The 14,320-nt window shown below is 35.2% G+C and overlaps 1 protein-coding gene across 2 annotated transcripts in view; it reads left to right on the top strand.

Moving 5' to 3' along the window:
• The window catches only part of LOC138699646 (protein takeout-like), a 42,923-nt gene that overhangs the window by 14,648 nt on the left and 13,955 nt on the right, over nucleotides 1-14,320 (top strand). For both annotated transcript variants that reach the window (XM_069825685.1, XM_069825686.1), the window contains exons 2-4: nucleotides 2,700-2,792; nucleotides 5,606-5,756; nucleotides 10,551-10,684. In XM_069825685.1, the coding sequence (XP_069681786.1) occupies nucleotides 2,700-2,792; nucleotides 5,606-5,756; nucleotides 10,551-10,684 (378 nt within the window). The remainder of the gene's footprint in view (nucleotides 1-2,699; nucleotides 2,793-5,605; nucleotides 5,757-10,550; nucleotides 10,685-14,320) is intronic.

The following is a 14,320-nucleotide window of genomic DNA, read 5'->3' on the forward strand; positions in this document are numbered from 1 at the left end:
AGAGACATACGAAAGAGGTAGTATATGCCCCTTGGTCGAGCTATATACAGGGATGGCCAGCAATGATTCAATAGATAAAGGAAAGAGAACTTATTAAAACTGTATCCGTGTTAATTTTTAGATTTGTCTGAGAAGTATAAGTGCATTATAAGAATGTAAGTTTCAATTTTAATGCTCATTTTTCACAAGTTCGTTTTTTTTTATTCAAAAGGAATATTTTCTCAACTCTTTTTTTTTTATAGAAAAGTGAAATTTTAAGATATAGGCCTATTTATCTAGTAGCCTTACAGGTACTGAAACAATGTTTTCGTAAATCTAATATACCGTAAATACGTATTACTGAAGATAGTGTATTGAAAATTTTTAAAATATTCACATGGAAATTGTTTGTAAGGAAATGAATTAACAAACCAACTACTGTTACATCATAAGCAAAATATATCTGCCCATGTGTTGTAAAAATGTCAGCTCTATAGCTTCAGCACATTTCGAGAAAATAATTTAATATTCTGATGATAGGAAGTTGCTAACCAATATCACGTTAAAAGCATAATGCGATAAGAGTTTTGTTATGGAATATTAGTTACACTTTAAACATATACAGCACCTAGGTAACTTTGCTTTGTACTGTAATATTGTTTTGATTAGTTTATTGATTACTTTTATAAGGCTAAAGGTACCACCAATATCAATTCCAACTTATCATGTCATACTCAATCTCTTTTTTTTTTTTTTGGGATATCATTTTCTTTATGAATGATGTGTTTCATCCACTTGGTACAGTATAGTTGTACTACTATGGAATTTATGTGAATATTCCTTCTTAACTCTTTATTATGTTATTAACGTTTAAAACACAACGTAATATTAATAAATTGGTGTTAGTACTTTTGTTTTACAGATAATATAGAAAATGTCAAACAGAAAGAAGCCATACAAAAATAACGACATAAAATTTCACGTTCCGTTTGAAGTTTGTGCACCACTGTTTTCTTAATCCAACATGCTGTTTATTCCTCCTTCCATACCTAGCGCTTGATGCCCGCACACGACGTCAAGGCCAGAAAAATGCGCTAGCTTTGACATCACTGATCTAGACTATGCGGATGATATCTGTCTCTTAGCTCATTCCTTTAAACATATGAAAGCCAAACTGCAACAATTGGAAAAGGAAGCACAGAAGATGGGTCTTCAAACCAATATTAATAAAACCAAAGAATTGCGCATAGGTGCCAACCAACCTACTCTTCTAACTCTAAGCAGCGGCGTAATTGAAAATGTGAAGGAATTCTCATATCTAGGTAGTATAGTCTCCCAGAATGGTGGTACAGATAGCGATGTGAGAGTAAGAATAAAGAAGGCAAGATATGTCTTTGGGCTGCTAAAGCCTATATGGAAGATTGCTGCCTATACAATAAATACTAAACTGAGAATTTTTAACACAAATGTCAAATCCGTGCTTTTTATGGCTGTGAAACCTGGAAAATAACCAAAACTATTATGAAGAAACTACAAGTTTTTAATAATAGATGTTTGAGAAACATATCAAAAATATTCTGGCCGGTCCAGATATCCAACGAAAACCTATGGTTAAAAACTAAGCAAAAACCAGTTGAACTTGAAATTCGGCATAGGAAGTGGGGATGGCTGGGACATACACTTCGCCGACCTTCAGATGACCCAGACAGGACGGCATTGGCCTGGAATCCGCAGGGTAGCAGAGGAATTGGCAGACCCAAGATAACATGGAAACGAACTGTTCTCACAGAAGCAAAAACGATGGGGAAGACGTGGAGTGAGATCAAGGAGTTGGCCAGGAATAGTCAGATGGAGAAGCTTTCTGAGACCCCTATGTTCCAGTGTTCCACGCAGGAATGATGGGAATATTGATTGATTGATTGATTGATCTTTGAAACGCATGCAATTTAACAACAGACCCATAATATAAAATGTGAATGTACAAGTGACTTGAAAGTCAGTCAAAAATCTAATTTTTTAGTGCCCGAATAATATATTTTATTTTTCACTTCTTAAAATATTCCCTTGATCAAAAAGTAAATAAAAAAAAAAAGGAACTGTAGTTTTGTCGGAAATAACTTTCAGAACAGACAGTAAATATTTCAATTTCTTGGCGTGAAATTTGTTTCGAACCTACAGTATTGAATGTAAATAAATACAGCAATTTTAAGGTATGGAGAATGATTTTAAGATGTCGATATTTCGTCACGAAAACCTGTTTGCAATTGTGAAATAATACTAAAACATGAATTTTGAGGACGATTATGTTTATAAAATTGGCCAACATGTAAATGAAAGATCAATGATTATTATTTTGCAAAAATTTGAAAATGTTTCTTTTCTCGAAAAAAAAATGACCAAAGTTTCAACCATCTTCTCCCTTAATAGGGAGCCCCGAACAAAATAATAATAAATCATTGTAAGTTTTAAATTTAATTGTTTAATGATCTGCATGATTAATATTTTAAAATAAGTTACATCACAATTCTAATGTTCCGATCGTTTATACTTCGCAGGAAATAACAGAAATTGACTAAATATGTTGTGAGACACAAGTATGCTAGTCATGCCAGAGAACTGCTATTTTACAGTAATGATTACTATAAGTATCAAGATTTCAATTTACTAACTACATCCACTCTTTCAACATAATACATGTACTTATTTATTTCATTTTCCAGCTCCATACCTCACGCCCTGCGCTCGCAGCGATCCCAACTTCAACGCATGCGCATTACAGAGCGGTAAAAAAGCAGTGGCAAGCGTCATCAAAGGTAAGTGGGAAATTATCATGGAATGTTGAAAAGGAAATATTCCTCTTCGCGTAAGAAGGTCGTTAAAACATGTTTTGTGTTTTACACAGTTATATTAAATCTTTATATAGGATACTTAGGCCTATAGGATGCTAACTAATATGTGGGAACCTTTTGGGGAATTGATAGAGAACCAAAAATTCATTATTTATTGGCGTTATTTTCGTTTGTAACTTATCTGTAATAAAATCCTTATTTTTTCGTTATAAATAAGTTACAGACGGAAATAATACAAATAAATAATCAATTACAGTGTGAGACTCACCTCACCGGCCCTGCGGAACATCACAGGGGAAGCTGGGAGACACGTTCGGGGGGACAATTGAGCATAGAGTACGAAAAACGAAGATAATTTAAAATGAAAATAACTTAAATATTGTATTTAGTTAGAAGTCAGAATGAAAGTTTTGTAGGTTAACTTGACAACAAAAGAGAGTCAACTGAGAATCAAACGAACTGAAATGTACAGGTATCACAAATTCACAAGATACTTTTTAAAAATATACAGTACATTAAATACAGTATATTAATGCTAATTTAAATTACGTATTCTCAATATCTTCTATTTCTAATTTGGTTTTATACGTTATAATTTATCATATAGATACCGTTACTACAAAAATCATGTAATTATAAATGTTTAGTCCATAATTCTGTATTTTCGTCAGCAGTTTGACACCTTTTGCCTTTATAAAATAAAATAATGACACTTATTTATACTTGTAAGGTTTTTTCTTGCAGAAGAAATTTAGTAAATCATATTTTAAAATTTGTTTCACTTGGATTGTTATTGTTCAGAGCAAGAAATTGTTTGTATGCATCTGAAGTCTGATTAGTGTAATATGTAGCTAATCGGCGATGTATGCAATGGAGTGGGAAATACATGGCCACCCTACCACATTATCTCCTGACCTAGTTGCCTCGTAAGTTGTGCCTTGTTGGTTTCACTTGTGAGATGCAAACCTGTCTTCGCACAGTTGACTAAACAACAACAGACATCGCAGTAATTTCACGTTATCCAAACTGTCCCACCTTCAGTGCCAGTACGTACGAAACTTTCAATCAGTCGTAGACACATAGCACAGTGGATAGTTCCGATAGATGGAAAAAGTAAACAAACCCTCGGCTGTTCCCCTCACCTCCGCTCAATACTCTGCTATCAGTTAACCTGTATCTCTCCGACTGGGACCTGAACTTCGAAGTCTAATTGAGCCGTTCAGGGCAGAAGTAGTGTAAGTCAAGAATGGGTAATGAGGGTTAAAGTAAACTTTCTGTAAAATACAGCGCAAAGTAGCAATTAATATTCAATTTATTTAAACTATCAGTAGTCAGTGGATAGCAAGAAGGACATATTAATTGCTACTTAGCGCTCTATTTTACAGAATTTTTACTTCAAATCTCATTACCCAATTTTGACTTACACCACTTTTGCTCTGAACGGCTCAATTATTACCCGTCTTCGGTGGTCTAGAAGTTGTCGTGCTAGCCGTAAGATTCAATGTTGACAGCCTCAGATCAACTGAACGCGATCAAATTTAAAGGGTGATAAAATCTTTGAATGATAGACGGAGGAAAACGTTGGAGAGCACTGAAATGGATGGGATACGTCGAAGTATGAGAGTTTCTCGGTTGCAGCATGTAAGAAATGATTTTATTAGAGCAGAGATGGGAACAGAAGAAACGGTAGTAAACAGGATTGAGGAACGGATACTGCAGTGGTACGGACATGTACAAAGAATGGAGGAGGAAAGATGGCCCAGACGGATAATTTATTGGTCCCCCACAGAAAGAGGGAAAAGAGGAAGAACTCGTTTAAATTGGGGTAGTAGTGTGAAAAAGTTATGACTAAATTCGACTTAGAAGATGGACAGTGGAATGATAGATCCTTATGGCGGACAGGAATTAGAAGCAACTGCTGAAATTTTATAGCTGAATAAAGAAGAAGATAAAATCTTTAATATGCTTTCCTGAAGAAGGAAAGTAAAGATGCGTGTTCCATATCTTACATTGACGGCGCATAAGAGAACCCTGTCTCTAATAGAGGGCTCCAGTTAAAATTTATAGGCCATTCCTCAGAAGGGCTTGTCCCACACTCCACTTCTAACCCATATCAACCATGTAATCATAACACAATATAACAACTTGGAAGCAAAAACAGTGTAACCGAGCGAAATGACTCAGTAGTAACTCAATGGACTCGCATTTCAGAGGTCCCAGGTTCAGTCTCCGGTGTCAACAAATCTGATCGCAGTTTTCCCGTGGTTTTCCTCGTTCATTCATTCATTTCATTCATTTATTGTAATCCATAGATCTTACATGAACACTGAAGCTTTAAGACGTGGAACAAATCAAAATTTTACAATATTGCAATTACAATTTTTACAAATTTTTACAATATTTTACAATTTTTACAGTTTCACAATTTTGTAACTTTCTACAATTTTTACAATTTTCTGCAATTTTTTAGAATATATTAGCGAGATGTAGTGAGATGAGGTGAGGTCCGAGGATTCGCCAAAAGATTACCCGGCATTTGATATACCAGTTATATAAAGACAAATGTCGGATTGGACCCCAATTACCATGGAATAATATACGCTGCAACAGCGACTAGTATTCCCAACAGTAAAACTCCAGATAGTCGCAAAATGTCCTAGGAGTTGACTAGGAATATAGATTAAAAACACACTGTGCAGTGCGTAGGTGTGTCGTAGGAACGTTTGATCGACAATCTGATGTTATAAACCAAATAATTTTGTTGTGTGATGTTACAGGTGACCGGAAGTACAACGTGCCGCCTCTGAATCCACTTCGGATCAAGGAAATTAAAGTGACCGATGGAGGAGGTCAACGAGTCGGTCTGACTCTGATCTTGAAGGACGCCGATATCTTCGGCATGATGGACAGCGATATACGGAAGACAGAGTAAGTAGTGACACGTCACCTTCGAGCAAGGTGCGAATTAAGATTTCTTAAGGGGGGGGGGGTAAATCCTAGATAGAGAATGTCACACATAAAATTATTATTATCCTCATTCGATACGGCTCAACGCTTGGTCGCACTGAGTTGCTTGTCTTGCATCTTGATTGTAATAATAATTATATCCATGAACAGGCTTAAGATAAGATGTGTAATTCCTAAGTTATTGATTGTTGTCAGCTTGCCGGTGATGATAACACACCAATATTATTTTCTTTGCTTACTTTACATTGTACTTTATAAAATATACTTGTATGGAAACGATTATATTTTGTGAGGGGGGGATAGAAGTTATCCCTGGAGGGATGTTAATATGAATTTATGAGAAGGGATAATGTTCCAACAGGGGGGAAATCCCCCCATTCCCCCCCCACCCGTTAATTCGCACCCTGCCTTAGAGTATTAGGCTCAAGCCTTACCAAATTTTCCCATCTCTTCTTCTGATACCAACTTGCAGGTCTCCATTTTGCTTCCAGGTTAGTCAGCGCTTTAAATACAATCATTAGACCTACTAGTTACCGGCACTATATGAAGCACATTTTGAAAAAAAATGAAATTTATTTTGGCAAAATATGAAATAAATATTTCAATGACTATTACACTTTTAATACGTCATACTACTTTTGACCAATACAACGGTACGAAAGGACGTGTTTCAATCAACCAATCATGGCTACTTATCGCTACAATTTTATCACTTCCCTAACATTTGTTTGATTTTATCACTTTGCTTTTATCGCTTCCCTAGCATTTGTTTCTTTGTTAGCCAACATTTCAAACTGCAAATCCTTTACGATACTGTAAAACATGCGTTGCGATCGTCATTTGTTTACCGCATAGATAGTCAAATGAAAATGGCGGCTCCGTTCAAACGTTCTGGTGAAGCTAATATTAGTGAAATAGAATTTTAGTAAGTCAATTAATATTATATTGTATTAGAGTACTTTATTTTTTCTAATCATGTAATAGTCAATTAAACTCCACTCGAGTTTTGATTTTCTTTAGATAAATTAAAACCTCTAGTGTGATTACTGTTCATAAAATATCTTCGTTCCTAAACACATAGAGCAGGACTACATCATTGTTTACGAAATAAGGTCTTACAGATTAATACAGGGCATTCGATAAGTAATGGCAACAATGTTGTAAATCACTGTTCCTAGCGGTAACCGTTGGAATCTTGTACTAAATAATAGAGCAGCGATTGTTTCTTAAATCTGCAACATTGAAAGTTTAGAAGTAGCCATACTTTGTAAGTACAGAGGCTGTTTCTGATTTGTAGTAAATAATATAGCCCTGAAGGCACGAACAAAGTTGCTTCAGAAAAATCCAAGTTGCAAGAGAAAAACATGGAACTCAGTGCTTTAGGACATTACAAGAAGCCTGTGGGAGAGAAGTCCTACCATACTGAACTATTGCAAGTTGAGTGGAAGCGTAGCAATCGCTTTCAATCAAGAGTTGACATCAGAAAAGCTTTAGACTGATCAGTGAGAGGGATATCCAGAAATGCTGCTGCAGATGGCAACGTATTGTTGACATGGCAGGAGACTGTATTTGAAGTATGTAATGTCAAAAGTAACCTAAATAAATTTAGTGTGAAACAGTAACTGTGTTGTCATTACTTTTCGAATGTCCCAGTAGTTTTGTCTATATTTCATGCGCTACCAAATAAAGTACAATACATATGCATAATTTAACAGATCATCGTCGTAGTCATCATTATCATCATCATCATCATCATCATCATCATCATCAAATCCTTACCTGAACGCAAAAAATACAAGTAACCAAGTACCTCAATTTTTTACTCTGAAAAGAATAAAACAAAAGAAAATAAACATATTGGTATATAGTTCTTACAATGTCTGGACTCAACACTGGTGACAGCGCAACATAAGTAACTTTTCTATATTTTCTGGTAGACGATTACACATTCTGTCAGTTAATATGAAAAACCCATGAAGTTGTAAATGGAGAAAAAGTTAAGTACACAGAAAAACTGATGGTTGAATTTGAAACACATTTAAAACATAGAAGATTGGGTATGGCATGCAACACTGAAAATACTTTTACTGGATTCGAAAGAATGAGCTAGTTGTGGAAAAGGAAACACTTATTTTGTTTTGGCTCCTCAAATTCAATGACGCTACGAGTTCAATGAATCGAAAGGGGAATTTTGAAATTTCACTTACCCCTGGATATCCCGGAATGTTGGTGGAATGGGTGGCTTTAGTTTCTCAATTGTTTCCTTGAAAAATCTCTATTAGTTCAATAACTCATCCATCCATTCATTCTTCCTTTCATCATTAATTCATTCATCATTCATTCAGTTCTTCATTCATTATTCATTCATTCATTCATTTCTTCATTCTTTAATTATTTTCCTTCATTCATTTATTCATTCAATTATTCATTCATTCATTCATTCATTCCTTAAGTAATTGATTAATTCTTTCCTTCATTTAATCATTCCTTCATTCATTCCTTCCTTCATGCTTTGCTTCATTCATTCCTTCATTCATTCATTCATGCATTCCTTCCTTCATTAATTTATTCATTCCTTCATTCATTCATTCATTCATTCATTCATTCCTTCATTCATTCATTCATTTCTCCCTCCCTTCCTTCCTTCATTCATTTATCCATTCATTCATTCATACACAGTTTCGTGTCCAAGGGCAGATCCTATACTACAGACCCAGCAACATCTCTATTGTCTTCTTACGTCTGGAAAACCCGGTTCACTGGTAATTATATGTAGGGTAACAAATCATGCAAAACATGGGAAAATGTTAAGATTTTAATGACATATGAACATGTTACCAAATTGTTATGAAACATGAAAAATATTTAAACGTTAATCGAATTCTAATCATCATGAATCGTGAAAGTCCTTGTTCCTATACCGCTAGCAGGAATGGTTTAGAATATGGCATTTCATATTTTGCCCGTCTCTAATCACTACTGACTCAAAAGAAAACCATCTAAACTTGAGAGCAAAACCCTTTGAAAGTTTTCTGTTTGGTAAATACTCAATAAAGAAACAAGTGACTTGCATAATTAGGAAACAAAAACAGGTTTAAACCCACAGCCGAGATGTCCTCCAATAATATTTATACTTGTCTTTAACGAATACAAACCAGACTGGTCACAATAAAAATGAATTTATGTAACTTATTAATTACAATGTAACTAGATCAGTTTCCATTATTATCTGCGAGTTATGCTAATTCTGTCAATAGTAGTCCAGTGTGATAGACTGAAAAATATCGAAGATAGAAAGTTTATATTTGTTCAACAAGTTTAACTAATGAGAAATGAAGTATCACGCAAAGCTACGTCAAGTACATGTGCCTCAACACTCTGACATAAACCTACTGCGATTAAGCTTGTACGCTATTCTAAAACTGTATTTTGTGCATTCAGCTCGAACAGTGATATATTTTTATCTTATTTAATACTAACTCTTGAAATATTTTTTTTTTCGGGAAAATTTGAAAAACTTGCAAATGTAAATTGCAATTTAAAAACGTAACAAATCCATACGTGGAATAACGTGGTACAAAACCACGTAGCAACTAAAATAACAACATCAAAGAGTATTGTAGGCCTATAAAATATTATCTAGTTCGAAAATGGAACCTTCTTACTGAAAGATACACGAAGAAATAAAAAAAAAGGATTAAGGAATTCAACTAACTTCGAAGAAGCTTGCAACTGATTAAAGATAACTATCTGGACGATAAAAATTAAATCAAATATAGCTATAAGACGAGAAGTGTAAAAAGTTGGATTTCATACCAAAACCCCCATCACAGTTTTCTGTAGGTCACTCAGCTTCCATCAATTACCAGTACAATCTAAAACTTATGAGTAGTCAAGAATTAGTATCACGGCTCCGATTTATAAGTAAAAACGGCTGATTTTTATCCATGTCTATATCCTAGTTATTTATAAGTAAAAACTGCTGATTATCCATGTCTATATCCTAGTTATTTATAAGTAAAAACGCCTGATTATCCATGTTTATATCCTAGCTATTTGTAAGTAAAAACGGCTAATTATCCATGTCTATATCCTAGTTGTTTGAGACTGTACTCTACTCTACTCTACTCTAAGGTACTGAATTGTCTGTTTCGACCATTAATGTTATCGTATATATTATTACATTATTTTAATATATACTATATATATTAAATGAATAAATAAATTTTATTGTCAAAAACTATAGGCCACTAGAGTTATAGATAAAGTCAAAGTCAAAATATACATGGATAAACATATTAAAATACAATGCTAGGTGTGGAATTAAAACGTGATTAATGGTACAAAATGGATTGACAGTAAGCAAATTTTTAAACAGACTTAAATCTTTTTGAGCTAACCTAATGGGCATTGCTCGTCAATCTATTAACACATCTACAGCAAATATTGAGCCATTGTTTCAGTTAAATTTACAATAGGGGAGACTACCTATTAAATGACTGTATCTTGTGCAGTAACTGCGAAATTGACACGTTAAATCAAAGTTATTTAAATTCATGCTTTTGAATTATAAATATAGCGGTTAATAACAATAAGTATTTTAAGATTTAAGAATCAAACGTCGGCAGTGAGCATGACAATTCAAGTTGTTATGATTATGTATAAGCTAACTTCAATTAATTTATAAAGATTGTGTTATTATTATTATTATTATTATTATTATTATTATTACTATTATTATATTTTATTTTTCAGTTTTGACTTCAAAAATCAGACGGTCTCCTACGAGATGTTTCTCCCGCGCGCAGAAGTCCTCGGCAAATACGAAGTAAATGGCCGTATCCTGATCTTGCCCATCAATGGAAATGGAGATATCAACATCACGATGGGTGAGAGTTTCGAACGTTAAGTTATACTAGAATCTACATAACTTTTTCTCCATTTAAACTTCATCAGTTTCTCATCGTACAAAAAAAAAAAAAAAATTAAATGGCAGAATGTGTAATCTTTTGCCAGAAAACATAGAGAAGCGTAGGCTACTTAGTTCGTCAGAAACTATCCAGAGTGCACCACAGGCGGTGGGTCTACATTACACTCGTAATGAATGGTGGTGATGGAGAATTGCTCTAATGTCACAGGGAAACTGGAGTCATAATAGGAACGGAATCATGGCTATCCAGCGAAGTAACAGACTCAGAAGTATTTAGAAACGATTATGTAACATACAGACGCGACCATGTAGGAACAGGGAGAGGAGTTTTTATATGTGTAAAAGAGTGCCTGCAGAGCGCTGAAAATTTTAAAGACTCGGAGTTCGAAATGTTGGGTGTAGACATAGCGGATGCTTATTCACGAAACATATTACACATCATCGGTTTATACAGGGCTCCGAAAGAAGGCTTGAACGTACAGTGTAAATTAAGATATATGTTGGAAAACAGACAAATCCGCGGACAATATGTTATCATTGCCGGAGACCTGAACTTGCCCCAGGTAAACTGGTAGGGCACAATAGAGGGATGGATGAGTCAAGCCCAGTCATTAGTAAACTCACTCATCTGGAAACATAACTTAATACAAGTAACAGATAGGCCGACAAGGGGAGATTCCCTACTAGACATATTTCTTTTAAGACCCTCAGAAATAGTCGCAGGTATTGAAGTGATTCCAGGTATTAGTGACCACGACGCGGTAATTCTTGAAATATTATGGAATGCTAAGTACAAGCAAAGCGGAAAAAAGAACAAAAGTATCTTGCAATATAACAAAGCGGACAGAGAAGGCTTCCAAAATTATATTAGAGAAAAGTACTCATCATGGGTAATAAAGGGCAGTAGTGTAGAAGAATGCTGGGCGCAGTTCAAGCAAATTATATTAACAGGAATACAGAAATTTATCCCGGTTAAACGCTTATCAAACAATCCCGATCCGGAATATTATAATAAATACATACGGAAACTGAAAAGAAAACTAAGAAAATCCTACAGACAGCGCAAGGAAAGCTTTGCAAAACAAAAAAAATTCACGCAACTATCGAAAGAACTGCTTAATGCGAAGAAGACAGCGCAGGAAAATTACCTAAATAAACTTTTCAAAGGTGAACAAAACGGGTGGGGGGAATTTTATAAATATGTGAAGAAACGACGCAAGGAAAACTATTCGAGCCTCCCCCTAAAAAATGACCGCAATCAATTTATCGTACGGGTTAGCGAAAAAGCAGAAAAATTAAATTCCTATTATGCCATTGTTTTTGGGATTAGGACAATAATACCACACATAGCTTCTGTGGAAAATACGGGTCAGTTTTCTATCAAGCCTAGGGACATAAGGAGAACGATCTCTAAATTGAAAGCTCATAAATCAATAGGACCTGATGGTATCGCCGGAGAAGTGCTAAAATTGGGAGGGGAAGCCATGATTCCCTATCTAGTACGTATATTTGAAATATCAATTAACAATGGTACTGTCCCGCGAGATTGGAAAGATGCAATAGTGGTGCCAATTTATAAGTCAGGGTCTCGCTCAGATACAAAAAATTACAGACCGGTCAGCCTCACCTCTGTGGTTTGCAAACAGAGGGAACACTTGATTTCAGCTTATCTAAGGCAGCATTGGGATGACTCAAATTGGTTACATAACTGTCAGCATGGATTTCGGGGGGGGGGGGGGTTATTCATGTGAGAGTCAATTGGTAACTGTATGTCAGGATTTAGAAGACGGAATAGATTCCAGTAGTCAAGTAGATGCAGTGATTATTGACTTTTCACGCGCATTCGATGTAGTCCCACACGATATATTGTTGGTTAAACTACAATCAACGGGGATTGATTCAAGAGTACTCCAGTGGACCAAGGAATTTTTAACTTGTCGCACTCAGAGAGTACGGGTGGGAGAGGAATTATCGAACCCAATTGAAATTACTTCCGGAGTCCCACAGGGGGTGTCTTGGGGCCTCTTCTATTCCTGGCTTTTGTAAATGATCTGCCAGTTAACATCTTGTCTAGGGTTCGCTTATTCGCGGATGATTGTATGGTATGTAGGGAAATAAAAAGTTATGAAGACACTACTCTTCTTCAGACTGACCTAAATAGAATAAAAGATTGGGCAATAGCCAACAAAATGGAAATAAATTCTCTAAAGAGCAAAGCCATCAGCTTTACAAGGAAAAGAAATAAAATAAGCGCATCGTATACGTTAGGGGGTGAAACCATTCCGGAAGTTAACAAATGTAAATACCTCGGAATAGCATTTAGCAGCGATCTCGGCTGGGGGGAACACGTTACAGACACAGCGGGAAAAGCATGGAGAGCGTTACACTTTGTGATGAGGGTACTAAGAAAAGGCTCTGATAAATCCAAAGAGATTGCATATAAATCACTAGTACGTCCAGTAATGGAATATGGTGCTGCATGTTGGGATCCTTACAGACTAGAACATATTAAGACACTGGAAAAGATTAAAAAACGGGCTCTCAAGTGTTGTCGGAAAAATTCACCATCAAAATGGGACATACTCACGGACAGGAGAACGTGAATTCGATTATGCGCACTGTTCAAAACATACAGCGGTGAGCCTGCCTGGAGAGAAATAAAAAATAGGTTGCAGCCGCCAAATTACTCTTCAAGGAATGACCACTCTTATAAGCTGAGGGAAAGAAGACAGAGGACGGACACTGGAAAGTTTTCTTTTCTCAATCGTGCTATCAGGGACTGGAACGCTTTACCTGCAGACTTACTAAAGGCTTTACCAACAACCAAAAATATATTTAAAAATAGGCTTAAGGACTTTACTAATAGACGATAATTATACGCAGTATTTAAAGGGTGTAATTGATATTTTGTTATTGAAGTGTACTATCAGTGAAGAATTATGTAGTGTCAGTGAAGTGTGTTGTGTAAGTGAAACGTGTTCCTGTCAGTGAAGCTTTATAGTTTATAGCGGCAGTGCAAAGTATTTGAACAGTGAAATATTTTTGAAGTGTTAGTGAAATCAGGATAGAATCAGTGAAATGTGTCATAGTTCCAGTGCAGTGAGTGAGTTGACAGCGAAATGAGTGTAGTGTTGAAGGGTACTTGTGCAGGTATGAACATATACTCGTGGGTTTTAGTTCGAACTTGGGTTTAAAGCACAAATTAGATTTACTTTAAATGTTATTTTAACTTAGGATGTTCCCTGGCATTATTATTATTATTATTATTATTAATTATTGCTAGTATTAATTATTAGTATTTTTATTATTGAATCAGACGGAGCTGAAAGGAATCAAGTCACTTTTGACAACCTTTCAGGAGAAGCAAAAAATTTTCTACTAATAACACAAATATTATATTTTTATGTTATAGAAGACAAAAGAATATATAAAAGTCTTAGTTCCTTCTTGCATCGTTCGGTGCGCATGACATCAGTTGTTCAAATTGTTGCATAATCCAAAACTTCATATTTTGACTTAATTCCTTTTAGCTCCGACCGATTCAATTGTATTTTTTTATTAATTGTGTTTATTATTGTCTTTATTGAGTGTAATT

The sequence above is a fragment of the Periplaneta americana genome, chromosome 5, assembly GCF_040183065.1.
Source record: "Periplaneta americana isolate PAMFEO1 chromosome 5, P.americana_PAMFEO1_priV1, whole genome shotgun sequence".
NCBI classification, from domain to species: domain Eukaryota; kingdom Metazoa; phylum Arthropoda; class Insecta; order Blattodea; family Blattidae; genus Periplaneta; species Periplaneta americana.